At 45.3% G+C, this 27,793-nt stretch overlaps 1 protein-coding gene across 1 annotated transcript in view; it reads left to right on the top strand.

Annotated features, from left to right (window-relative positions):
* Positions 1 to 17,916: 17,916 nt before the first annotated feature.
* RNGTT (RNA guanylyltransferase and 5'-phosphatase) overlaps positions 17,917 to 27,793 on the top strand; it is a 327,115-nt gene continuing 317,238 nt past the window's right edge. Inside the window, exons 1-3 of the mRNA XM_083177112.1 lie at positions 17,917 to 18,237; positions 22,015 to 22,124; positions 23,490 to 23,593. Coding sequence (XP_083033238.1) covers positions 18,174 to 18,237; positions 22,015 to 22,124; positions 23,490 to 23,593 — 278 coding nt within the window. The 5' untranslated portion in view covers positions 17,917 to 18,173. The remainder of the gene's footprint in view (positions 18,238 to 22,014; positions 22,125 to 23,489; positions 23,594 to 27,793) is intronic.

The raw sequence follows: 27,793 nt of genomic DNA, 5'->3' as shown, positions 1-27,793 counted from the left end.
GATGTTCTGCTTTCTTTAATAGGATTGCATATACTGATACTGCCTCATTATAAGGAGAATTAATCGTAAAAAACTACATATATCCATTTGTCTTCATCTGTGGATAAGTAATTAATGCGTATTATTTTTGGTAAATTAACACTGGTTTTTCATCACCTAAGCGCCGTGCACACCACTTTCTTTTTTGTATCATTTTGTCTGTGGACCTATTTGCACGTGTATGTCTATGCAATTTTTGTATGGAATTGTCTCCATACACTATACTGTGGATGTTCCTTCTCCAGCTTCCTACCCTTTCTCTTTTTTTATGTACCCCGTCCCCTTCTTTTTTGGGGGGAAAAAATGTATTCTCCACTGTATGTTCAATGATTTTTGACTGCGCATAATGATTTATGTGCATGTGCAGGGTCCCTGGGTGTATGGACTCTGCAAGTTGTGCAGGCACTGAGCCGTGCACATGGAGCAGTGCAGTCCGGAGACATGTGGCAGGCAGGATGGGTGTCGCCCATGGGAATGCCCAGCATTTCATGGTCGTCCCCTGGCAAAATGGGTGTGTCAATGAGTGCAGGGGCGGGTGGATGACGTCACATGACGTGAACCGCACGCCCTGTCTTTGGCCAGAAGCCCGCAAATATAGGTCAGTCTCCACTGACTTATATTTGCAAGCCCTGGAGAAAATATTTGATGGTTGGCGACCATTGAATGATTTTTCCGGCTGCGGGCCCTTGCATAAACAAAAGGAAGAAAAATAAGCAGCTCTATATAAATGTAAAAGTAACGGATATAAGCAATTGGATGGTCTTCACAAAATTTTATAATACAATATAACATATATAAAAAAAAAGTGTAAAACCATGCTCAATATTGGGTAATATTGAACAAAGTGTCCACCCATGCTCATAATGATATAAAGATGTAGTTGGAAAGTCCATTCCTGTTAATACCTAATTATTGAAAAACAATGTAAGGATGGATACTTACTGCCTCTGTATGTACTTGGCAAGATGCAGGTGTTCATTCAGTGTCCACGTGGTTGGCCCATGCTGGAAATAATAACCGATGTCCACTGGAGTTTGTGATGAAAGAAAATAGGGAACTATGTCCCTGAATCCGGAATGGAGAGCCTTTGGGGCGGTACCAGATGGTATCTGTAATCACTAAATCTGTATGTTCCTGCAGGATGAATAAGAAGAAAAATCCTGTATGGGTGGTTCGAACTGTATACCAAGAATTGAAGTGGAGGGTGGGTGTAGCAGCTATGCTGACGTGCTTAGCTTCACCTGGTAGCTTTTTCCTAGGTAGAACATGCACACGCATGGTTGTGAGGTAATACCACAGCGGGGGTGGGGGGGCGATCCGCCGAGGTGGTGCAACATCTCTAAGCTGCAAGCAGATCAGAGTGAGGTCCAATATCTGATCCAGCTTGACATGGTTTGTTTAATTTTATTTTATTATGACTAGCGGAACAACAAAGATGTTCTGTATTTTGAAAGTACTGGTCTCTTGAAAGTATTGATCTCATTAGATCTAAAGTATGCAATGTCTTTTCTTTCCCATTTTTGGGGAAAGTAAAAAGATGTCAATGCAATTTCTTGATTTAAATAAAATGAAGACAACCCTTTCTACGTAAAAGTAGGATTTGTCCTTAAAACCACTTTTTCTATGTTAAAATATTTCACCATCTTTTTCTAGGTCATTAAGCTTGCAATTTACTCATCCTTCTAGCCAAAGTGATTGCAACTAGGAAAATAACTTCAAAAACTCCCGTAAAAGATGACATTAAGGCATTCAGCTTTAAGTTCAAGCTCCATGATTTAAACCAGAAAAGAATTTTCTATAGCGTTTGACAAAATTTTCTTTCCAGGACACTTATACCACTTTAACACCAAAATCCCGGATCCAACCCGGTATTTGGAACACAGGGCCTTATTCTAGTTCACTCTTTCTGACAAAATCCTTCTTAGATGGACAAAACCATGTGCACTGCAGGGGGGCAGATGTAAAATGTGCAGAGATAATTAGATTTGGGTGAGTTATTTTGTTTTTTTGTGCAGGGAAAATACTGGCTGCTTTATTTTTACACTGCAATATACTGTAGATCTCACTTTGAAGTAAAACCCAACCCAAATCTAATTATATCTACACAAGTAACATCTGCCCCACCTGCAGTGCACATGGTTTTGTCCATCTAAGAAGGATTTTGTCAGAAAGAGTGAACTAGAATAAGGCCCACAGTTCCAAACCGGGTCGGATCCAGGATTTGCCCCGTATACACTGTGGTGCCAACCCGGAATATTCCCTGTCCGGCAAGTTTACATTGCCACGGGTGCAGGGGGCGGCACTTGGAGATGAGATCAATTACTAGCATTTAATGCTAGTACACTGTGTCTAACCTCCATACTGACCGCAGGAGATCGGGAGGTTGGGCTCCCCCATTGGTGTAAACGGGAGCCCAGTCGGATGACCCAGCATACCCGTTTACACTGCCCAACCACCCGGTGATGACCTGGGTAGGATTCCTGGGTAAATGGATTTAACCCATCTATCCCGCTGGCCTGGGTATTTGCGGTGGTGTAAAAGGGTTAAGAGAAAAGATTTGCACTTTCAAGGTTGATAAGGAATCCATTATTAACAGATTGAAGACCAGGGGCCTGGTTCAGCAAGGCTCGCTAACCTGTATTCTGCCGGACGGCGCTAACCTGTTTGCTAGGCTGCGAGTATACGCATTGTAGTATTGTACATTTTCTAAATTCTGTGCAATGTAAAAGTGGGCCTTGAGTCATTGTGACAACAGCCACCCTTTATGGTGGCTGGGATTCACATAAAAGTGTTTGCTGTCCTATAGTACTCCATACTCTTTTGTGCAAAGTGGGGCTGATTTCAGCCCCTAAATGGGTAAACATGCTGGAACATTACATCACACCTTTTGCATGGAATAGGATTGACCCCACTTACTCAGATAAAAAAAGAGCAAAGCTTTCAAGAGTTGGAGGACATGTCCCACCTTCAGAATGCATTATCATAGAAACAGCCTGCCACTCTCACTCTTTTTATGAAGTCATCCTACAGTATGAAAGTAAACAGCCATGCAGTACGCTGGGATATTTTACAACTGTGGATAGACATCACCATCTACTGGGCAGTGAAAAGATTACATTGATAAGCAGCTTACAAGCAATATAAACAGCATTTCGTTTAGATTGTAATAATACATAATAATGCAGCATGTGAGGCCATCAGTAGAAATAAATAGCACTCTCAACGTGAAACTTAAATAAATTCAAGCTGATATTATTTCATGCAAAACAGAAGTCCTATAGAATCGACAGCGGGTTTATAATTGCAGTCTTTGCTAAAAGATTGTTGTTGTTATTATTATTATATAATATAATTTATTTATATTGCACCACACAGAGCCTAACAGAATACATAAATGAGCAAAAACAAGAAAACAACGACTTACAGTACAAGGCAATTTAGAACTCGTACATGTTAAATAAAGATAGCTGCATCAGGCCACAGGACACTGAAATAATAGGGTGGCAGGGACCTAGGGTTAGGTACAGTGAAATGAGTACAATAAAATATACATGCTAAGAAAGGAAAAAGCACATGTGTAGAGAGGGACCTGCATGTGAGAGTTAGTGAGTATAACCAGAATATATGAGATATAAGATATGGGATGAGTTAATTAAAAAGTGGGTCATAAGAGCCCATTTAATGTTTTGCAGAGAGTGTCTCAAAACTTTTAGTGTTGGTACAGTAACTGTGGAGACTCAACAGCCGAAAGCAGGGAGCTTGTTGGCAAATGAAGAATGTGATGTCACCTGCAAGAGATGGGAAACCCTGGGCTTGTTCATGCAATAGAGAAATGATAGTCAGAATCTGATTGGTTGCTATGGGCAACATCACCTCTCATGGGATAGACAGCAGCTGCAGTTTTGCTTTTTAAGCAAAACTGTGACTGATGCTTAATCAGGCCCGATGTTATTAGTCCTTTTTTTAAAATACTTATTACACCAATGATCCTAATATTGAAATTATGTTTGTCCATTGGATATATGCAATTATAATAGATTAATAATTCTTATTTACACACGGTGCTGGCCATGCCCCCCATAGTGAGGAAAAGTGATGTCCACGCCCCCCCTCCCCCGAGGCCACACCCCTGCACGCCTCTTTTCGGTTGTGCGCAGGTGTTGAACGGGGCTTCAAAGTTGTGAGGGTATGCAGCACTATATGGTGGCGGCAAACATGAATAACCGTTTTAAGAAGTCTAAAAGAAACCTTGATATGTGTTGAATGCTACATTTGACCGTGAGTAAGGGTATGCCACCCTATCTTAAAAAAAACATGATATGCTTGTTTTAACCTTTTAATAGTGAGTTAGGGTACGCCAATAGCATACAGTACCCTCATTCAAGAAGTGACAACTATAGGAGAATGTTTTACACATTGGATCATTTTTATTTCTCTATTCTATTAATCCTGAAAAAACCTCTTTGGGAAGAACTGAAGAAAAGTTCCACTTGGAGCCCTGTGGAAAGTGGAAATTTAATCAACATACATCAGAGGGGAGTATATCTTTATACAGAAAAAAACTTTTATATACCTGTATTATCATCCCTTAGAAGTGTCCGTAAGAGAGGAGCGCCAGAATCTAGAGTATATCTTTTTATTATATACGCTTTTAATTGTATTATATACGCTTTTCATTGGGGATTAGGGGATACAGTATATCCCTCTACTCAAGAGTGTTGGTCCTGTCCCTGGCCCTTATTCAGATCGGTGCGGATATTCCCGCATTCTTACGGAGCGGTCCGCACGCCACGGTGTTTTGCCGCATGCGGCCATCGTCCGTAGAAACGCCCACGTGTCCTCCGCATTCGGACGGACTCACTCTTTAAGAACAGGGCGTGTTTACGGACGACATACAAACCATGCGTGTGCGGGAGAAACACTCCGATTCGGCACGGTATTACAGAGTATTACAGAGTATGCTCGGAAATACCGCATCCGACCGGGAGCCAAGCGGTGCTACCGCCCGTAAGCGGAGTATTTACGCCAAACAACCCACTATTAAGTATCTTCTGCAATACATCACATGACCCACTTATTCAATTACCTATCCTCATAAAAAACTGCTTATTTGGAATTGGAATCAATTAGATGCCAATATATCCTTACAAGCATGCCTAACACATGCATTGCACACATTAACCCTTACAGCAATTTAAGTGCAATGGTTTCAATTAAAGCACTGACAAGCGTCCTATTAGTGAGTAATGAGTAAAGGAGTCGATTCTATTGGGTTCAGGTGTTAATGCTTGTAGTCATTAGGCGTACGTTCGCCTACCGCATGAACGAGTGGTGTCCGCAAAGCAATAGTACACTTGTGGACACCGCACATTTCTTCCCTTTTTGATCGCGTGCATTCGGAGTGGTATCCGAATGTACGCCCCCCAACATAAGTGTACTCCCCCGTGTCCGCCCATGTTTCCGCCCCGTTTTGCCCACTTTGAAACTACGCCCATGTGTCATTCCGCATGACGCCCATAATACGCCCATATTTCCCGACTGATTGCGGGGAACAGTTTGGGACGGGATTTGGCCGAACTGGTACGGAGTCAAGGCCTGGCACATGCGCGTTGCGTTCTCCACGCATGCGCAGACGCCGTAAAGACGCGATCCGAAAGTATGCGGTAAAGTCCGCGTCAATCAGAATAAGGGCCCCTGTTAGGGGGTTCCCTAAAAAAAATGGATGGTACTTTACACATCCTGTCAGTGTCTGTTCTTCGATGAGTGTGTTGTCGTTCAGAGTGTTAGTCGTGGGTGTGTCTGTCGGTCGTTTGGGACTGTTTGGTTTATCTGTGGTTATTGATTGGGCTAAAGTGTTGTCGGTCTCAGGGCTAGATCGGTTGTTTGGGTTATTGGTGTTCAGTGTATTGCTGGTGTTCCACCCTAGTCCTAGGGATAATCTTGCTAGGTTGGTATAGTCGGTGTCTTCGAGTTCTTGTATGGAGAAGGAGAACTCAGAGATGGAGCTAACCGTCTCTTGTTAAAGACTGGGGGTCGGTTCAGGTGGGGGGATCTTTGTAGTTGTGTTTATGTGGTTGTGGATCTTTGACATATATTGTTGATAGGTTAAATTCAGTTGTTGGTATGTCGGGCCTGTTGTCGTGGGTTTGATGGGTAACAGTGGGGTAATCTTTCTCTTAAGGATATTTTTTTGTTGTTGTTGGTTTGTTTTGGGGCTCTTTCTAATTGTTTTTTTAAGATGCAAACCACCCCCCACAGTGGGATTAGCGGTCCCACACACCAATCAACTTATAACTACATCACAAATATCCGTCACAATACTGTAGCAATCTCTGAATTACTAGATAATAACAGGGCTAGTAATCACGTCAAACAAGAGGTGGTACCACTAATTCAACACAATGTGATTGACAGCAGCCTGCACTAATCACGAATACAACCATGGCACCAATCAGAGATTGAGTTAATCAGCAAAAAGACCGCCCCACTTGAATAAATGAACTCAAGCATCAGTTCACTGCAAAAAAACTCCCTAGAAGAAGGCCCCCTAGGGCCAAAACGCATTGGAGACATTTCAGCACTTGAATATCCAGCACACCAGCAACAACGTCAAAGTCTACTCCCAGCCGGGAGTCAAGCCTACAGTCCAACAGCTGACCGCGATGCCAGGTTATGTCACCAGCACATGCCGATACCCGGAAGCCGCGTCACACCAAACACTGTAGAGCTCAGCTCGCGTGCAGCTGCCCGGCTGCCCGAACTGCGACTAGAGACCAGGACATCGCGGGACGGACCAGGACCAACAGACTTGGACATAACACAGGTTAGAGGTGCACTGTGGGGGGACGGGACGCCAGCCCACTGCACCACCACCCTGTGTTCAGACCCATTTGTGACTGTGCCTGCGTTACCAGACCCCGGTGCCCTACTGTTCTAACCCCCCAATTTCCCATTCCCCATTCCCCCTCGTCACCAACAACATTGGGTGACGCGGACAATTATTAATATTTTCACTATATACTATATCCTTGGCTAAACGCCAGGGTTTATTAGTGGGTTATTGATAAATAAAGTCCATTTTTTCACTCACACGAATCTCATTGAATCCTTCACGTGTAAGTGATACTGAACAGCATACACACCATCACGTATGCAACACCATTTACTACATTTAGGAGCTGAGCGCAGTACAGCCAAAACATTTGAAACCCAGGACCTACTTGACAGATGCAATAGAAACCAGTTAATTGGGGGGCGGAGCTGACATCACATTAACTTCCTGAAACCGCCTGGGCATGCCTGCTTTTTCCCTGACACTCCCAGAAAATGGCTGGTTACCACCCTGCCGGCTTCCTGTCAGTCAACTTGCGAGTAAAAAAGACGCTGGATTTTTTCATACCTACCAACATTACCCTCTCTAGGAGGGACACAATGCTCTGTTCCTGGACTTCCCCCTGATTGTATGATTACCTTTACCTGTGTTGAACCTAGTTAATTGATAAGAAAGGTGTTTCAGCACAGGTGATGCAATCCGAAATTAAGAGGGAAGTCCAGACACAGTGCATCCTGTCCCTCCGGAAAAGGGTCTTGTTGGGAGGTATGATTTTTGCAGAATGGCCTCACGTATGCATGCTACGATCCATATGCATAAGCAGTTGATTGATAATCGGATGCCCTTCGAAATTGCAGGTGTACGATCAGGTCTGAATAACCCCTACAGTACTGAAACACTGCTGCTACTGTCCCTTTCTATTCTAAATTATATTCTATTCTAACATGCAGGTAATGGAAAAACCATTAACTGGTTACTTACTGCAGAGGTTATTTTAAACTGTAAATAAATGCAAAAAACACTTGAGGTAGGCAGGGCCGGTGCTAGGGGTTCGGCGCCCTCCTGCAAACTATAAATGTGCACCCTCCCATACTTTACAGCACGGGACAGCGTGTCTGGTCTCACAAGGAAGGGGCGTGGCTACACAATAGTACTCCCATTCAAAATTACACTACACAGTAGCACAATCTTATTCACCGTATACAGCACCAGTACTGTTTTGCATGTTAGATTTGAGTCTAAACACTATGCGCTGAAACTAATGCCTGCAGCACTAATCACTAGAAGTTACTCCCTTAGTAATGGTAAATTTCAGTGAAAACAAAGAATAAGTGATTTTGTGCGCAGACACCTTTCCAAAAAATTGTGAGGGAATAGATTCAGTGACAGAATAACAGGTAAAAGGAATATACTCTCTTTATCCTTAATTTCTTCGCCTAACTAGAGGCTCTCCATACGTTTGTTTGATGGAGGTATATGAAAGCATATGAAAGATAACATTTTCATCATAGTGTGATATTGTCACAAAACATATTTATTTATAACACTCAATAAAACACAATGTCACACAGAAGAGAAAATCTTCAACCCTGTTGCTATATATACAAGTCCTAAGATGGAGGTTTACCAGATTCTGGTGTTTAAAGTGCCTGTAGAAAATGTCTTGCAATTCTAGAATAGCCCCGGTTCTCCAGAAAAACCAAAGGCTTCAGGTACTTCAAAGGTCCAGGTCTGGTCAAAAACACTCCTCCAGTGACACTCTTCAGGCTGCTGCAACGTGTATCGGGACCAAATGTCCCTTCCTCAGGCAGTACACTGAAGAATGGGTCACTTCCTTTATTTATACCTATCCTCTAATCCATATCCGGGTCAACAGGTCAAAACACGGAATGTCATGTAGTTTTGCTAATACACGTGTAAAACTTATCCTCAATTCATATCTATGTTAAAATTCATTTGTGTTAAATATCATTGATGTGCGTCGCTACTAAAAGGTAAAAATAGCATAAAACGGGTCTTTGAAAAGTGCAGGATCGTATTTCCGGTATTTTACTGAAGCTCACATCCGGAAATCCTGAAGAGTCAGGTTCAACGCATCTCTTACTCTCGTGGAGCGCATTGCAAAAACCGGAAGTTCCCGCTGTTATGTGAAACGCTCCTCACGTGATCTAGCGGAAGTTGTCAGTGGTTTAAAGTCCGTCCAGCTCCCTGTTATATCGTCTTTATTGTGGTGGAACGCACCTCCATTTTGAAATTCATTGTACTTGTATACCAGCTGGAACGCACCTCCATTTTATTTCTACTTGTCCATTATATCGATTCATAAAGATTGTAACAGTACTTTCATTAATGTTCTTCAGTAAGATTCATGTTCCTACCCAAATGGACCTCTGGTGTAGGATTATTGGAACCTATGTACTGAAGAAAATAATATATTTAGGATTGATGTTCTTATATTTAGCATTCTCATACCATTAATTTCACCATATAAATTATTTTAAAACATCTTATATATCATAGTCTTAAAAACGTGCTTACATTTCTTTATAGTAACGATGATAGAAAAGCGGAGGTGAGAAAGTGCATAAGATATAAAAATTTTCATGTATAAAATATTTTCACATAAAACAAGTTACAGGAACCACTTAATCTCAAAGTCGGAATTGAGACCTTTGGGCATTAAATTTTTTAGTTTAAAAATCCATCTCATTTCTGCTTTTGCAAGCATGGCCTCTTCATTTCTGTTACGCCATTTGTTTTTTGTCAATTCAATGGCCATGAAATGGGTAATATGGCTTGTTTGGCAATTATGTTGTTCCTTAAAATGATTCGATAGTGAATGCGTTGTGAGGCCTTTCCTGATATTCCTTAGATGTTCACTTAATCTTGTTTTTAATGTCCTACTCGTTCTCCCTATATATACAAGGTTACAGCTGCATTCAATCAAGTATACATTGGTTGTATGACAGGTCATAAATTGATCGATCGTGTATCTCTGTCCATTACACTCAAAATCCCTGTATTTTGTTTTATTACTTTTTATCTCTTTGCATCCTTGGCAGTTCCCACATCTATAGAAGCCTTTGCTCCTTATTGGGTTCCTTGGGTTTATTGTCAACGCACTTTTTGTGAGTTTATTTTTCAGAGATGGGGACTTTGGGCCTTATTCTGGTTAGGTCGGTGCAACGTACGTACGGTCCGTTTCACCGTACGTTTCCCGTACGCGGACGGATCTCCTCTTAGCCACCAATAATTGGCATACAACAGAACGTAGGCCACCGTATACGGACGGGTATCGTCCGTTTTCCCACCGACATCTTGCGTATATCTGAGCGTACGCCACAGTGGAAGTAGAAATTGAGTCCAAAAACATCCTTGTTGGTCATAGATGTGGTTTATATGTATTTTCCCATATAAAAAACTGGTATGTTTGTGTTACAGTGATAAAGTTGACACATCTCGACTTCTGTAAATTGAGTGTCCTGCTTTTTAAAGTATATAAAAACACTTACTGAATGGGTGTAGATGGTTATAAACTAACTACCTTGCCATATATAAGCAGGTCTTAGAATGAATGTTACCTAAAATTAAACCAACCTTTACATGTAGAGAAGTGTTCAAAGATATGCTTCCAATGTGTTTGAGGGCCCACCTTAGCGAGTAGAATAAGGCCCTTTCTGTATATAAAATTCGGGTCTGTCGGGAGTGCTGTTTTTAGGATGGGGTCTTTTAAGAGAAGATGCCAATGCTTTTTAATACTTGCTTCTATTAATTTATGTTGACCTGTATATTCTGTAATAAACGCATATTCTGCTTTTCCATTTCTTTTTTCTTTTGGGTGTTTGATCCCCTCTATTAAGTCATTTCTTTCCATTTTCAAGACCAATTCTTTTTAATTCTCAATATCTATTTTGTTATAACCTTTCTGTTCAAACCTTATTCCCATTTCTTTTAACTGTTTGACACATGTTTCTTTTTTACTACAATTTCACCTAACTCTCATGAACTGGCTCTTAGATATACTTTTTAGCCAGTTCCTATGGTGTTCACTCTCGGCTGTAATGTAGTTGTTCGAATCTGTGGGCTTGTTGTATGTTTTTGTCTCCAAATGGTTGTTTTCTATATATAAAGTTAGGTCTAAAAAATTGACAGTCTTCTTGCTCTTGGTGTAACTAAGGGATATGTTACAGTCATTTTTATTCAAGTCTTCACAGAAGCAGTTTAAGTCATCTTCTGTCCCCTCCCACATTAAAATGACATCGTCGATGTAACGGTACCAATTCTTTAGTTTAGACCCCCAAGCTACGCCATTCCATATGTGGTCTTCTTCCCATTGTGCCATAAAGAGGTTGGCTACGCCATGGCTAGGCCATGCTTGCAAAAGCAGAAATTACATGGATTTTTAAACTGAAAAATGTAATGCCCAAAGGTCTCAATTCCGACTTTGAGGTTAAGTGGTTCCTGTAACTTGTTTTATGTGAAAATATTTTATATATGAAAATTTTTATATCTTATGCACTTTCTCACCTCCCCTTTTCTATCATCGTTATTATAAAGAAATGTAAGCACTTTTTTAAGACTATGATATATAAAATGTTTTAAAAATAATTTATATGGTGAAATTAATGGTATGAGAACGCTAAATATAAGAACATCAATCCTAAATATATTCTTTTCTTCAGTATATAGGTTCAAATAATCCTACACCAGAGGTCCATTTGGGTAGGAACATGAATCTTGCTGAAGAACATTAATGAAAGTACTGTTATAATCTTTATGAATCGATATAAGGGACAAGTAGAAATAAAATGGAGGTGCGTTCCAGCTGGTATACAAGTACATTGAATTTCAAAATGGAGGTGCGTTCCACCACAATAAAGACAATATAACAGGGAGCTGGACGGACTTTAAACCACTGACAACTTAAAATCTAGAAAGCTAGAAATCTGATGCGCTTCACAGGATCACGTGAGGAGTGTTCCACAGCTGTTGCGATCCGCCTCCAGCGGATCGGTGCAAGTGTGCGGTTTTGCATGTTCTGTGTGTAGGTTGTCTGTTTTCCCTGGATTCTGCTCCCTGGGTTTATTCCAGCCTGTGTGTGTGTTTACTCGCTGGTGGCCTCCAGTGGTCAGCCTGGACCATTGCAGGTTACTTTCAGTGCTGTGTTATCAGGACTCAGGTGTCTTAATTAGGCTCCTAGCCTGCAGTGCTCACCTATAGGCAATGTGTAATCAGCACCACATTCTGCTCCCTATAAAAACCCTCTGCACACTCACTCCGGTGCCAGTTATATTGTTCATTTTCACTGTGTAGTCCACTCTGTCCAGCTTCAGTCAGTTTGTATCCCAGTCTTGCTTTGTCCCTGCCGGTCTGTGTGCTCCCTGGATCCTGAAGTTCTGTTCAGTGGTGTTCCTGGTCCCTGCTGGTTAACCCTCGTCTGTCCAGTCTGTTTGATGTAATGTGTACCCAGAGTGTCATCCCCGTGATCCAGTGTACCTGTTCTGGGTTGTCCTGCAAGGCTGTGCTGCGGTGTCCCAACTTCTCGGCTGCATAACATCTCTCAGCTAAGTTGGGGATTACCCACCTGTCTATTCCTTTATATGGTTACAGTTGCTTATTACATCTCAGTGTATTGTTACACCTACACCCTGTATTGGCACTATTGGTACCGGTGCATTCATTTTCATTTTGTGTCATCTGCTGAGCATTGTTGCTCCCCTGGGGTTTCTGGGAGTTCCCCGTTTCTGGTGTTTTAGTTAGTTTGTCCCCTTGCTCTCTCCTGGCCTCGGCGGACGTGTTGTCCATACATAAGACCTGCCTGTAGCTGAGTGGGGCGGACCTAATTCGCCCTTCAGCCGAGATGGGCCCAGGTGAAGCCTAGCCTTGCACACGTCAGTCGATTCCAGCCAGAGGCAACGGAGTTAGATTGGCGGGGACACTCCCAGAACCCTAACATTATAACTGGCCTCAAAAAAAAAAAAAAAAGATAACTCTGGGGTTGAGTACAGTCCTCTCAGTCCAGCAGTTTTTTGCCTTGTCACAGTCTTGCCTTGTCACAGTTTTTTGCCTTGTCACAGTTGTTGTGTCATAGTCATTTGCACGGTAACCTTGCACGGCCATATCATGCAGGCCATGCAAGAGTCATTAGCGGCTCTAAATTTGGCGTTCAATACCTTTAAATCTGGGCGGTTGGAGATTTTGCAGCAGTCCCTACTGCAGCTGCAACAACTCCTCACTGAAATTTTTCTGATCCTTCCCGAGGTCACTGGGGTTAATTCAGCCCCTAATGAGACCCTGTCTAAGGAGTTATTAGGCAGCGAGTCCTTAAACCCGGAGGTTCAGGAAAAGCATAAAAGTGTTCTACGTACAAAGCTTTCGCTGGAGGAGCGTCAGCGGCGTAGAAACCTGAATTTATGCTTGTACTGTGGAGATTCAGGCCACTATCTCCAGGCTTGCGGATTGTGCAGCCCTGGTGGTGGCGATAGGGTGTCTCCTCTGGCCAAGTCAGGGCAGGTTGTCAGATCTATGCCTGTCTTCACTGTGGCAGAGGAGCGCTCTGAGTCTCCCAGTAAAAGCACTCTGATTAATATCGTTGGTCCAAGTGCTGGGAGACCTCATTTTGGGTTTAAGAATCAGCAGAGGAGGTGCTCCCCGCATGATGGTATTTCTGCTAACATTAAGTCAGAGTTGCAAACCCTTAAGGGGAAAGCCCAGGTGATTGACTCAGATGCTGGGGGCCCGCCGAGCCAGTCTGATGCCGGGGGCCCGCCGAGCCAGTCTGATGCCGGGGGCCCGCCGAGCCAGTCTGATGCCGGGGGCCCGCCGAGCCAGTCTGATGCCGGGGGCCCGCCGAGCCAATCTGATGCCGGGGGTCCGCCGAGCCAGTCAGATGCCGGGGGTCCGCCGAGCCAGTCAGATGCCGGGGGTCCGCCGAGCCAGCCAGATGCCGCAGCCCCGAGTGGGGGCCCGAAGGCCGCAGCCCCGAGTGGGGGCCCGAAGGCCGCAGCCCCGAGTTGGGGCCCGAAGGCCGCAGCCCCGAGTGGGGGCCCAAAGGCCGCAGCCCCAATTGGGGGCCCGAAGGCCGCAGCCCCGATTGGGGGCCCGAAGGCCGCAGCCCCAAGTGGGGTTCAAGTTGGTGTTGCTCCAGAAGGGGTTCAAGTTGGTGTTGCCCCAGAGGGGGTTCAAGTTGGTGTTGCCCCAGAGGGGGTTCAAGTTGGTGTTGCCCCAGAGGGGGTTCAAGTTGGTGTCGCCCCAGAGGGGATTCAAGTTTGTGTCGCCCCAGAAGGGGTTCAAGTTTGTGTCGCCCCAGAAGGGGTTCAAGTTTGTGTCGCCCCAGAAGGGGTTCAAGTTTGTGTCGCCCCAGAGGGGGTTCAAGCCTGTGTCGCCCCAGAGGGGGTTCAAGCCTGTGTCGCCCCAGAGGGGGTTCAAGCCTGTGTCGCCCCAGATGGGGACTCTGTCCATCCAGTCCCTAAGAGGGATTCTGATTGTCCTGTCTCAGAACAGAGTTCCAGCCATGTAGGTAACATGGAGGGATCATCTGTTGGTCTTTTTGGTGCTGCCCAGCCAGAGTTTCACTATAGTGCTGCCCACTCAGAAGTACGTCACAGTGCTGATCAGCCAGAGACTCATCATAGTGCTGCCCAACCAGAAAGACCATCAGACTTGGAAGAGGTCCCTAAAGTCTCAGCCTCAAGGGCCATAATTCCAGCTATACAGTCCAGTCAGTTAGCTGATAATGAAGTTACTGTTGATTCTTTGAACGATATCTCTACATCTATAGTTTTTGATGGGGACCTAACCAAATTTGTTGCGCTCACTAACCATTTTGTCACTATTTTGGAGTCCAGACCATTTTTAGGTATCACTTCAGATAATGTGGTGCTCTATTTAATTTACTGCTTCAGAGGTGAACCTTTCGAATGGGCATGCAAATTTTTTGAATCTGAGGATCCCATTCTTAAGAATCTCCCAGCATTCAGTGATGCTGTAGTGAAAAAATTTGGTCCCAATAAAAGTGGTTCAGATGCCTCTGGGCCGACCATCTTGTCTGCAGAGACTCCATCATGTTTAGGAGAGTCAATACAAAGGGCCCAGCCCATAGCTATTACCGCTGGATGTGCTCAACTATCTTCTCCCTGCAGGAACTCTCCTAAGGTTTCATTTCCTATGGGAATGGAACCAATCTATGGTCTTTTCTCAGATTCTGAAACTGAAGAGATTCCGAATGTGCCTAGGCATTCAGGTGGGAAAGGGAAGAATCATCTGGTTGCTCGACCTATATTTTTTGAAGATTATTTTGAACCAGAGATCTCTTCCTTTCCTAGTGTCTCCAAGCAGGCACAGGGGAAAAAGAAGAGGTATAAAAAGAGGCGCTGACAGTTGCCTTGATCCTGCTTGTCTAGTCTTGTTGTTTCAGAAGGCCACCTTTGAGAGGGGGGCACTGTTATAAGCTGCAGCCGCAGCTTGTTCCTGTTTTTGTTTGTTTGTACCCGCTTGCCAGAGTTTTGGAGAACCAGGTATCGGGGTCCCTTGACCCCTCTTTAAGGGGGGGGGTACTGTTGCGATCCGCCTCCAGCGGATCGGTGCAAGTGTGCGGTTTTGCATGTTCTGTGTGTAGGTTGTCTGTTTTCCCTGGACTCTGCCAGCTCAGCATCCATCTGACATGCCACATGCCCTGGTGTCCTGAGTGTCCTGCTAGCTGTATATTTATATATATATACAGTATAGCTATTTTTAATCACTGCTGCATTGGGGGGGGGGGGGGGGGTGGTTAACAGAGGCGGTGGGCTGCTTCTTTGTGCTGCCACCTGCGCTGAAAGTTGCCAGCCAGCCAGCTCATGCCTTTGCCTGCTCTCCCAGCACTAGTCTGTCCCTACTACTCATTCCTTGCCCTCCGCCTGACTCCACTCTGCCTGGCCTCCCAGCACCATCCCCACTACACTACCCATTCCTTGCCCTGTCCCCTGACTCCCCTCTGCCTGGTCTCCCAGCACCGTCCCCACTACACTACTCATTTCTTGCATTCCCCTGACTCGACCGCTGCCTGTTCTCCCGGCACTGCCCCCACTACTCATTTATTGCCCTCCCCCTGATTCCCCTCTGCCTGGTCTCCCAGCACTGTCCCCACTACACTACCATACCCTCCAACATTTGAAGATAAGAAATCGGTACACATTCAGGAAGGGGGCGTGGCCATGAACAAAGGGGTGTGGTCATGGGCAAAAAGGGGTGTAACCACGTCCCCTTTCCGAATGTGTACTCTGCACCAACTACTACACGTATCATGCAGCTCATGTCACATGATGGCTTGGTGGGCTGCTGGCATATTACATAAGTACATTTAATATACTTATTTAATAAATAAGTATATTAAATATACTTATTTAATATGCACGCAGCCCACCAAGCCACCATGTGACATGAGCTGCAGGCCTGGCAGTAGGTGCACAGATGTCACACGATGAAGACTGGGCAAGTGAGGAGATAATACATTTTATTTAACTGCAGCCTGAGCCACCTACTTGCTGCACTGACTTTCTCCGATGGCAAAGATAATCATCCCACTTCTCATGCGCCCGCCGCCGGGGATGGCCACCGCATCCTAGCCCTCATGTAGTGCAGAATCGTGTCCACTGTCCACAGTTACAATGTCCTTTCCCATGAGCAGGGTGCCGGTCCGTGACGTCATGACGCACGGGACCGGACCCGCAATGCACTCTTGGGAACGGGGGAGAGGGGAGAGCTGGCGCAGCACTACCAGGCAACTCAGACAGAGCCTCCAATCAGGGTCGCTGGAGGATTTTGATTATGAGTGAGTAGTAACTGAACGCTGCGGGGAAAAGAGGTACATTTGGTACAATTATAATTTGGTGGTACAGACTGTTAAAAAACGGTACTGTACCGGCAAATTCGGTACAGTTGGAGGGTATGCACTACTCCTTTCTTGCCCTCTCCCCTGACTCCCCTCTGCTTGGTCTCCCAGCACTGTCCCCACTACACCATACCTACCAACTTTTGCTGAATCTGCAGCGGGACCCAGCTAATGCGCGCCGGAAATTTTTGGGGGCGTGGCCTAATTTGGGGGCGTGGTCTATACTTGCGGCTCTCCCGTGAGGCCACGCCCCCATTTTGCCGCTATGGGGGCATGACCCAGAGGCTCTGTGAGCCTCTAGCCATGCCCCCAGGCTGCGGGAATAGACGCTGTGCGCATGCGCACAGCGTTTATTCCCCGCTGCTTAGCAGCTGACAGGGGGGACTCCCAACAGCCCCACCACCCCGCGGGACACTGCCGCCCGCGGGTGGGACAGCGGGACAGGCCCTGACAATTGGGACTGTCCCGATAAATCCGGGACTGTTGGGAGGTATGCTACACTACCCATTCCTTGCCCTCCCCCTTTACCTGGTTTCCCAGCACTGTCCCCACTACCAATCTGGCTCCATGTTTATCAAAATATTGTAGGGGCCCCCTGGCGTCGCAAGGCCCGCCCCCTGGCGACACAATGCCCGCCCCCTGGTGATGCAAGGCCCGCCCCCTGGCGATGCAAGCCCCCTCTAGCGACGCAAGGCCTGCCCCCTGGCTTTTATATTTCTCCCTGAAATGATTTTTCAAAAGTAGGCAACCCTGCTTTAGAACACTTTTAGGGGTAATCTATTCCACCCCGGGTAAACCTACGCAGAGCGCCTAAAATGGCTGCCGCACCTGGTACCTTGTCAGGGTGGAGTACACAACCCATGGAAGTTATTATCCAAAATGCTGCACCAATCCTGCATTACGCTTACTGTGTGCTTAAGGATTTCTTTTGTCTGTGACTTGTCTGTTACTATATTACCAACATCATCTTTATTGTGCTTTGTTTTTTTAATGTCTATAAAGCGCCTTGAGTCCTGTTGAAGAAAGTGCGCTATATAAATTAAACTTACTTAAGTTGCCAGGCAACAAGTACACTATTCTCATCCTGCAATTCTTCTGGTACCCGCCAGATGTCACTGCTGCGCTCAAAGAACAACAAGTGGGTTACCCTTGAAAACCGGAAGTTTCCACATCCCGGAAGCAACCTCCTCGGGGAAGTGTGGGTCGCGGTGCATTGTGGAGCAATTGCTCTACTTTGAATGGGGTTTGAGAGAAGCGGGATCCCGGTGGGAGACCCGAGCGGGCACGTAGTGGAGTGACGTCACGCGGTGTCACATGATTAGCACGGAAGCAACGGCGGCAACAGCAAAAACAACAACAATAATAAGCATCAGCAGCGACATATTACTATACTGAGCTCCCATCTCCCTCGTCACCAGCAACAGCAGCAGCATGGCTCATAACAAGATACCGCCCAGATGGCTGAACTGCCCACGCAGGGGACAGTCAGTGGCAGGTAAATGGCGGCTCCCGTGGATGGGCATATACCCCATACTCTGTGTTGCACCTGGCTGCTGTAAGCGCTGCTCACGTCTGCTAACGTTGGGACATGCTGCTCGCTTACAGAAGTATATAAATAGGTTATTTGCTGTGTTCGTCTGCGTATTGCATCGCACACACGAGATTAGCCATACACAGCACTATGTAAGAAAGGAAAGCGAGTTGTTGTGCTGCGTCAGTACGTATGCCTCGTAGTCGTACATTAACTCCCTGCTCCTGTCAGCATGGTGAATGAGGAATATGCACATGATGCTTTTGACACTTGCCGTTTATCCCTTTGGCCCAAAATATTCTAGAAATGACCTGTTTCTCTTGCTGGGTCATGGTGTGTGTACAGCTTGCTAATTCAGTCTGAGTCTACGCGATAGATGTATAGCCACCTGTTTACATATGTTGTCTGCTGTCATCCCATCCAGGCTGCAAGGAGAGGGGCTAGGAAACCTGATTTCCAAGTATTATTTACAGTGTGCTTGCCTTGCTGCTACTGATATACTTATTAGTATTCTCCTCACCAAGTTGCTTCTACATCAATAATCCATCATTTCATAAGGCTGATTAACATTACAGAAACATAGGTATTTTTAAAAATCATATAGAGCAGGGTTATTGTAAGTTTGCAGCAGGGCTCGACCTACCTCCAAGTCTGACTGTTGTTACCCAGTTTGTTTTATAACTGTTTACTATTGTAAAGCGCAACGGAATTTGCTGTGCAATATAAGAAACTGTTAATAAATAAATTATTCAACATGCTTATAGCAGCTGTGGAACTACACATCCCAGAATGCACTGTTACAGTTTTGCTATTATGGTATGCAGAGATGTGTAGGTCCACAACAGCTGGAAGGCAGCATGTTGAATAACCCTGATATTGAGCATTCAGTACTTGTTTCCTAGCACGGCGCCACCGATTTTAATTGTAAGCAATCGGGTTTAAAAAATCGGGCCAATTAATCAAATTGCATGCAATGCGATTGACCCAACCGACCCCATTTTTTACATTGGAACCAATGTTAAATGGTCCCTGAGACCCGATTTTACATTGGCCCCAATGTTAAATGCCCCCCTGACCCCATTTTTCATTCTTTGCCCCCCCCCCCCATTGTTAACGCCACACCACGATCAATGTGAACCCGAAGCGTGGCGAGCGCAGCGGTACGTGTCCTCTGACCTTTTCATACCCCCACTATCCACGTCGGTGTGGAGTTGATTTTATAAAGTGTGGCGAGCGCAGCGCATTACTTCACAGGTATTACGTGTCCCCTCGGGGGGCTCGCTGTGCTCGCCATGCTTCGGGCTCGCTACGCTCGCCACACTATATTAAATCAACTCCACACCGACGTGGATAGTGGCGGTATGAAAAGGTCAGAGGACGCATACCGCCGCCCCTCGCGGGCTCGCTGCGCTCGCCACGCTTTAGGTTGGCATTCATCGTGGGGTGGCAATAACAATGGGGGGGGGGGGCATTTGACATTGTATACCCACCCTGATGGGTAATTTCTATCAAAAATTGGGTATGGGGGGCCATTTAACATTGGTTCCTATGTAAAATCTGGTCCATCGCATACAATGGACCCGATTTTACATAGGAATTTAACATTACATACAATGCTTACAATGTTAAATCGGGTCGGTCGCATCGCATGCCATTATAATGGCATGCGATGGACCCGATTTTACATTTGTCGGGAAACCTCAAAAAAAAAAAAAAGCCCAAAATCGGGTTGGTCGGGTCCCATCGCATACCTTAAGTTAGGAAACCAGTACCGAGCATTCTAAAGATTTTTAAGAGTCCCTAGACATGAGTTCAGAGAAAGCATGTACTAGTTCATCTCTAAATTCCAGCATTTAATAAATCTTTACACATATTACATGCATAAGGTGTTTATATGAAATTAATATGTATTAATTAAAGATGAGAGAGAAAAACTAAAACTAATTTGCAAAATGTAACACTCATATGTTATAGTGCCTGGTACTTTATCACTTGCCAATCAGCTCCTGACTGTTAAGTTACAGGCAGGGTTTAAAAAGGCACAATTAGGTGCTGATTGGCCGGTAATAAAATACCAGGCACTATGTCACTTCTCCCTTATCACTGCTTCATAAACCTACCCCTATATGTGCTCCCGTATCGGTCCCTGTGTTCATCTATTTATTTAATTTTTTTACATCATTGCACATCAGCAATAATTTCCCTTTTTCTCTTTATGGATCAGAGAGGCCATACCTGTATTTTGTTATTTACTGTACAAAGCAATTGCATCATAGAAATAATACCAACAGTCGGGACACTGGCCCATTTTTGGTCCGCTCACCTGCTGATCAGTGGAAAAGGGACATATTTGCAAAAACGGCCGTGGGTTTTCGGCAAAACGGGCCCGACTGCTTTTAAAGTCCGGTCCGTTGTGGCCAGATGCCGCTTCAATGCTGTCGGGAAATAGTGGCAGGGATTGAATAGGTGTCCGCCACTATTTTCCTCGGATTGAATACCCCCCTTAGTTTTTGGCCATGCTAGACGATGTGGACCTAGCAGGGCAGCATGCCGGCAACAACTGCGCACCGGGATTGTGGGGGTCATGCTGCATTTGACAGCATGCTACCGGTACCGACATCCCCTGATGAGCTGCATGTACAGACGAAAGGGAATGCCGTAAGCGACCGACAGGAGCGCTCATCATTAATGATGTAGTGGGTGCAAACTAGACTATTTTTTAGAATTTGTCATAAAGCCATGTCATTATAGGCAAAATCATTTTAAAAAAATCTTCTAGCGTGTACCCGGCTTAACAATCCTCCACCTTGTGTTCCCAAAACATTTTTGTACAAAAATAAAGTGCTGTTGTAGTAATCAACAATTCTCTAAAATTTTGAAAATATACCCCAGGCCATGGCTATATGCAGCAAAAGTGCTCAGGAAATATGATGCTTTTTTTTTTTACCTCAAGACTTGACACTTCTTGTAATATTTTTGGCTGTGTGACTGTAGGATCATAGATCATGCAAGATGCAATCAATGTAATAGACCCAAGTGCCAAGTCAAATCAGTTTGCGCTTGGTTGGACAGGAGCTATATGTGTGAATTAATATTCTCTCAATGTCCCCCTGGCACGTCACCCTGTATCATGTACCTCCCTCTTGCGCCGTCACCTCACCCCTGTCAGCTTCCCCCTCTCATCTCTCCCCCACCCGGTCTCTTTCCTCTTTTTTGCTCTCTTGCTGTCCCCTCTTCTCTCTCTTGTGCTCTCACCCACCTAGTCTGTCACCCTTTTTCTCCCCTGCTGTCTCCCCCATCCCCTCTCTCCTTACTCTCTTCTGCATGCCCCCTCTCTTTCTGTCAAGCGTCACTCACCCCCCCCCCCCCCCCCCCCTATGTCTCACCTCCCTGCCTCTAGTTTCTCTCTCTCCTCTCTCTCTTTCCTCTTTATAAAATCAGGGGTCCCCAGGACCCACACTTTTTTAACTGGCCGAGATCACTGGACCCTCTCTTACCTCACTCCCTCGCAAACCCCATCACCTCACACCCCGCCCCCTCACCCCGTTACTCTCTTCTATTGCCCTGGCACATCGCACCGTGTATGGGCAGCGTTAAGCTTGTCTGGCTTCTACACTTTCATCTTGGCTCCAAGATTTTTTTTAAAATTTGTCAAGCCCTGTGTTAATTACTTTTTATAGTTTTTATTTGAAATCTGTTATTCTACAAGTAACCTATTTCTATACATATCCTATTTTTCAGGAAAATTTTTACCGTTAAAGACTATGTTGGGCCCCAGATATGATGAGCAGGTCCCTGAAGAGAACCGGTTTCACCCCAGCATGCTGTCTAACTACTTGAAAAGCCAAAAGGTTTGCGAGAGTTGATGTTTATTCATTACATGCTTTGGTTCACCTATTTTTTTTTATTTTCTTGTTATGGTCAAGTTGTTACATTTACAACAATATATTTTTTTTTTTTTAAGTATTGTTGTTTTTCTTTGGTCTGTAAATTAAATAATATTCCTGTTTTTCTGACATACAGCAGAGGCGATCGTATTTCACTTTTTGATTATTGATTTCATTAACCTTCCATGTAAAGGAATGTAATAAATAAAAAAAAAAAACACAGATACTGGATAAACACTAGACCAGTGGTTCCCAAACTGTGTGCCGTGGCTCCCTGGGGTGCCTTGGGACACTTGCAGGGGTGCCCCGGGTTGGGGGTCCAGGACCAATTCAAATTATTTGTGGTTAATTATTTATGGGAAAAATCAGTGCTGGTTGCTGCCAATCATAAAATGTGTTCAAACAGAAGCAAATCCTGGGACGCATGCGATCCGTTGTGATTGATCGCATGCGTCCTGCTACATGCCTGTCTCGCCACCTGGAGGGAGGTCCCAGAACTGGTGGTCGGTCGGCCAGCCTGTATAGCATCACCCGCCAGTTGGCTTTGTATGGTGCGGGTTATTGGAGAATAGGAGAGTGGCTGGAGTAGGGAAGCACATACATGTATACTTAAATGTAACTATTTTGCTGCTCCTAACAGTGACTGAACTGTATAAACTCAGATGTCTAGTGCCCCGGCCTTAGGCAATGACTTTATTGGCATTATTTTTACTGTCAACATTTTCACTGTGTCAACATTTTTGGTTATCAAAATGTAATTTCAGCCTGTCTGTATATTGTCTATATTATGTCCATGTCTAAATTATAACCTTTTTGACTTTGTGACTGCCTACATATTATTTATAGACCTATAGTCCATGCCAACATTTTTTTTAAAGTAAGATACCTATTGATATTAGGGTGTCTTTAGTTTGATTGTCTAGTTTTTGATTAAGTAGTGTACTGCACTGCCACTATATAGGTGCTACAGACATTTACTATTGTACAAGATGTTCTGGATTTATAATAAATGTATGTTTAATAATAAACATTTGGGTTACCTAATACTATGTGGTACTAAATAATAATAATATTGTTTATTTATATGGTGCCAACATGGTTCCGCCGAACCAAACAATACATAAATTAGCAAAAAACAATTAAATAACAAATTACAGTACAAGGCAATTTAGAATAAGTACATGATACATAAAAACAGTTGCATCAGAGGACAGGACACTGAAGCAATTAATAGGGTGGCAGAGATATACTGCATATCCATCCTAAGAATAGCACATGAGAAGAGAGCCCTGCTCATGAGCGATTACATTCTTTATTTTTTTCTTTCAGGTAAAAATGGGGCTGCTAATCGATTTGACTAATACTACAAGATTCTATGATCGAGCTGAAATAGAAAAAGAAGGTATAAAATATATGAAGCTTCAGTGCAAAGGGTAAGTTCCATGTCTTTCTGTTACATAAAACACTTCAGAGTGAAGACATTACTGATCTATGTTGAAGTTCTAAACCCTTGTTGTAGAATGAGTCAAGTGAGAGTGGTCAAGTCCAGCTGTGATGAGGGCACATGGCCAATAGCTTGTCCATGCATGATGGCTTTCATTTCAAGTTCCTTAAGGTGCCAGTTATTGTATTCAATATTGCATCTCATCGGATCTCGGTTTTGCAATGAGATCTAGTACAAAAAGTATGTGCAGCACATAGATCTGATCTCATCGCAAAACCGAGATGCGATATTGTATACAATAATTGTAACGTGTAGGGGCACCTTTAGAGTTTTTTTTTGTTATCTTGTCATTACTTGTGGTTATTTATCTAATACAGGGGATCTCAAAGTCGGTCCTCAGGACCCAACACAGTTCACGTTTTCTAGGTCACTCGACATGTGCATTCATTACTTATTGACACAAGATCCACAGGTGGAGCTATTTCACTTGCAATTCTGTGAAAAGACCTTTTGTTTGATAACCTATGATCTAATTCAAACATGCTACATACACAGAACATTCATGGGACATTAATAGTAACTACGGGTGACATTCTATGGGATGAGATAAATGCGCGTTTTTTTTATCGCACCACTTCGCACTTTTTCAAATCGCAAGATTGGCCCGTTTTTCGCATATTTAATGAGATGCGAAAAACGGGCCAAATAGTGCGAGGTGGTGCGATGTCTTTAGTCCTGAAAATGTGCGATTTTCATGTCTGAAAATCGCACGTTTGCAGGAAAGCGCAAATAAAAAAAAATAAAAAACGAGCGCGGGGTCCCCCGCCAGAGCATCCAGATGTTTTCACATGGAAAAGTATACAAATCGCATATTTAATGGTATGCGATTTGTATAAAGTGTGACTATAATTCGCCCAAAAATCAGACCAGGTTCTGATGGGCGAATTGGCCAGAACCCTGCACAGATCGCAATGTTCTGTGCAGGTTTCTGGTGAAAAAAATAAAATAAACAGTTAAAATAAAAAAAAAACGAGCGCGGGGTCCCCCGCCAGAGCATAACCAGCCCCGGGCTCATTGAGCCGGTGCTGGTGACATAAAATCAGGGTCCCCGACAAATAAGGGTCCCCTTGATTTAATGAAACCAGCACCAGGCTCAAGGTCCGGCGCTGGTTCCCAAAATACGGGGGACAAAATGACTAGGGATCCCCCGTATTTTAAGAACCAGCACCGGACCCAACCAGCCAGCAGGGTAATGCCACAGCCGGGGGACACTTATTATATAAGGTCCCGCGGCCAAAGCATTATCCCCGTGGCTGGTCAGCATGGGCAGGGGTCCTGGGGAAGTGGGGACCCCCCCAATGAAGGGGTCCCCCCCCCCCCCTCCAGGACTTACCCGCCCATGCTGAAAGTCCGGGGCTGTCCCCGATGCCCCTGGGCGGTGGGCATCGGGCTGATGGATTGTGTAAAAAAAAGAAGATAAACTATTGTTTTCTACTGGCGAACTATGAGTCCCAGCAAGCCTCCCCCGCATGCTGGGACTTGGAGAACCACAAGTCCCAGCATGCGTGGCATTAAAGGGCCCGCTGGCACTTGTAGTTCTACAGTACAAAAAATAGTGAAATAAAACACACTGACACCCTGAAAAATAAAAGTTTAATACACACATAACACACACATACTGATACTTACCTACCTTGAGCCCGTAGGTCGGATCCTGGGTCCGGGCTCCAGGGCAGAAGAGTCCGGTTCCGGGGCCTTGGTCCTGGTTCCGGGGCTGGTCCTGGGGTTCCGGGGCTGGTCCGGGGTCCAGGATCCGATAAAGTCCACAGGGGTACCCGAGGAAGGAAATCCTACTCACCTGGTCCCCGGCGACGACATCGGCATCCTCTCCGGCAGACGCGCTGCTCCCGGCTGCTGTGGTACCCGCTCTCGGACTGAAGAGGCGAAGAGATTTTCATCTTCCGCGCCTCTTCTCAGAATGATTCCATTGGCCGGCTAGCGGCCAATCAGGAGCCGAGAAAGTCGGCTCCTGATTGGCCGCTAGGCGGCCAATAGAATCATCCCGAGGAAAGGCGCGGAAGATGAAAATCTCTTCGCCTCTTCAGTCCGAGAGCGGGTACCACAGCAGCCGGGAGCAGCGCGTCTGCCGGAGAGGATGCCGATGTCGTCGCCGGGGACCAGGTGAGTAGGATTTCCTTCCTCGGGTACCCCTGTGGACTTCATCGGATCCTGGACCCCGGAACCGGACTCTTCTGCCCTGGAGCCCCGGAACCCGGACCCAGGATCCAGGGACCGACCTACGGGCTCATGGTAGGTAAGTATCAGTATGTGTGTGTTATGTGCGTATTAAACTTTTATTTTTCAGGGTGTCAGTGTGTTTTATTTCACTATTTTTTGTACTGTAGAACTACAAGTGCCAGCGGGCCCTTTAATGCCCCGCATGCTGGGACTTGTGGTTCTCCAAGTCCCAGCATGCGGGGGAGGCTTGCTGGGACTCATAGTTCGCCAGTAGAAAACAATAGTTTATCTTCTTCTTTTTTTTTTTTTTACACAATCCATTAGCCCGATGCCCACCGCCCAGGGGCATCGGGGACAGCCCCGGACTTTCAGCATGGGCTGGTAAGTCCTGGAGGGGGGGACCCCTTCATTGGGGGGGTCCCCACTTCCCCAGGACCCCTGCCCATGCTGACCAGCCACGGGGATAATGCTTTGGCCGCGGGACCTTATATAATAAGTGTCCCCCGGCTGTGGCATTACCCTGCTGGCTGGTTGGGTCCGGTGCTGGTTCTTAAAATACGGGGGACCCCTAGTCATTTTGTCCCCCGTATTTTGGGAACCAGCGCCGGACCTTGAGCCTGGTGCTGGTTTTATTAAATCAAGGGGACCCCTATTTTTGTCGGGGACCCTGATTTTATGTCACCAGCACCGGCTCAATGAGCCCGGGGCTGGTTATGCTCTGGCGGGAGACCCCGCGCTCCGTTTTTTATTTTTATTTTAACTGTTTATTTTATTTTTTTCACCAGAAACCTGCACAGGACATTGCGATCTGTGCAGGGTTCTGGCCAATTCGCCCATCAGAACCTGGTCTGATTTTTGGGCGAATTATAGTCACACTTTATACAAATCGCATACCATTAAATATGCGATTTGTATACTTTTCCATGTGAAAACATCTGAATGCGATGTGCTGCGAAAAGCAGCCATCGCATTTCCAGTGTGTCCAACTTGTTGGCAAAAATCGCATTTTTTTTCACATTTTCGGAGCTCATTAAATATGCGAAAATGGAAAAAAATGCGATTCGGCCGTTTTTGCGAAAAAATTCGCAAAAGTCTAAAAATCTCATCCCATAGAATGTCACCCTACATTACTACTAAATTTGTTTTCTTTCAGAAACAGCTTAGGTGTCATTGCGCCTAAATGCAAAAGTTGCATGAATGTCCCCACAAAATAGTGGTGCCCCTTTTATGGCACACCAGTACTTTATGCCTCTGATGTGCTGCTGCTAAGTGCATTTTTACACTCTTCCAGTGTCCCCATTATTTATTTGTAAAAGGTTTACATGAGCAGCCAGCATTTTTTAGTATACTGTGTACAAAGAGCATTCTCTCTCTACCTGTGCTTTCTTCTTCAGGGTTCCTGGTACCACAGGGAAGACATCAGGGGTTGCAGGTGGATCCAGAGGACCAGGCACCAACCTCCAAGGCTTTTGGGCTTCCCAGCATGCCTGGCTCCTTTACCCTATAACCCCGTCTCCTGGCACAGGACCCTCAGTTATTTGTTGGTGCCTGCATGAAGCTTTTCATATTTTTATTTTTTACTTATCTTTACACTGAGAACACAGCGCCAGTAGCCATAGCGACTCTGGCACTGCTGCTCCGACATCCTCGCCGGCGTCCATTACCTCCTGCAATCTCCGTCGAATCTGGCAGAGTGATCAGAGGAGCCACACAAGCGACTAGCACCACCAGAGTGACCGCTCCTGATATCCGCTGTGGCATTCGGGAGGTGGTACACAGTGCTAGTGTGGACACTGTCCCCCAAGGCAGGGACTCAACTCTACCACAGGCGGATATCAATCCCCATTTTAGCAGGCTCGCATATACCGGTGGGGGAAGCCCTGCAAGGGGGAGGTGGTGTCTGCCTGCAGTCCCTCCCCCCGGCTTTAGGCGCAAGTTCACTCTGGTGCTT

This window comes from Crinia signifera, chromosome 3, assembly GCF_055691185.1.
Source record: "Crinia signifera chromosome 3, ASM5569118v1, whole genome shotgun sequence".
Classification (NCBI taxonomy): domain Eukaryota; kingdom Metazoa; phylum Chordata; class Amphibia; order Anura; family Myobatrachidae; genus Crinia; species Crinia signifera.
This window is presented reverse-complemented; position numbering and strand designations above follow the sequence as displayed.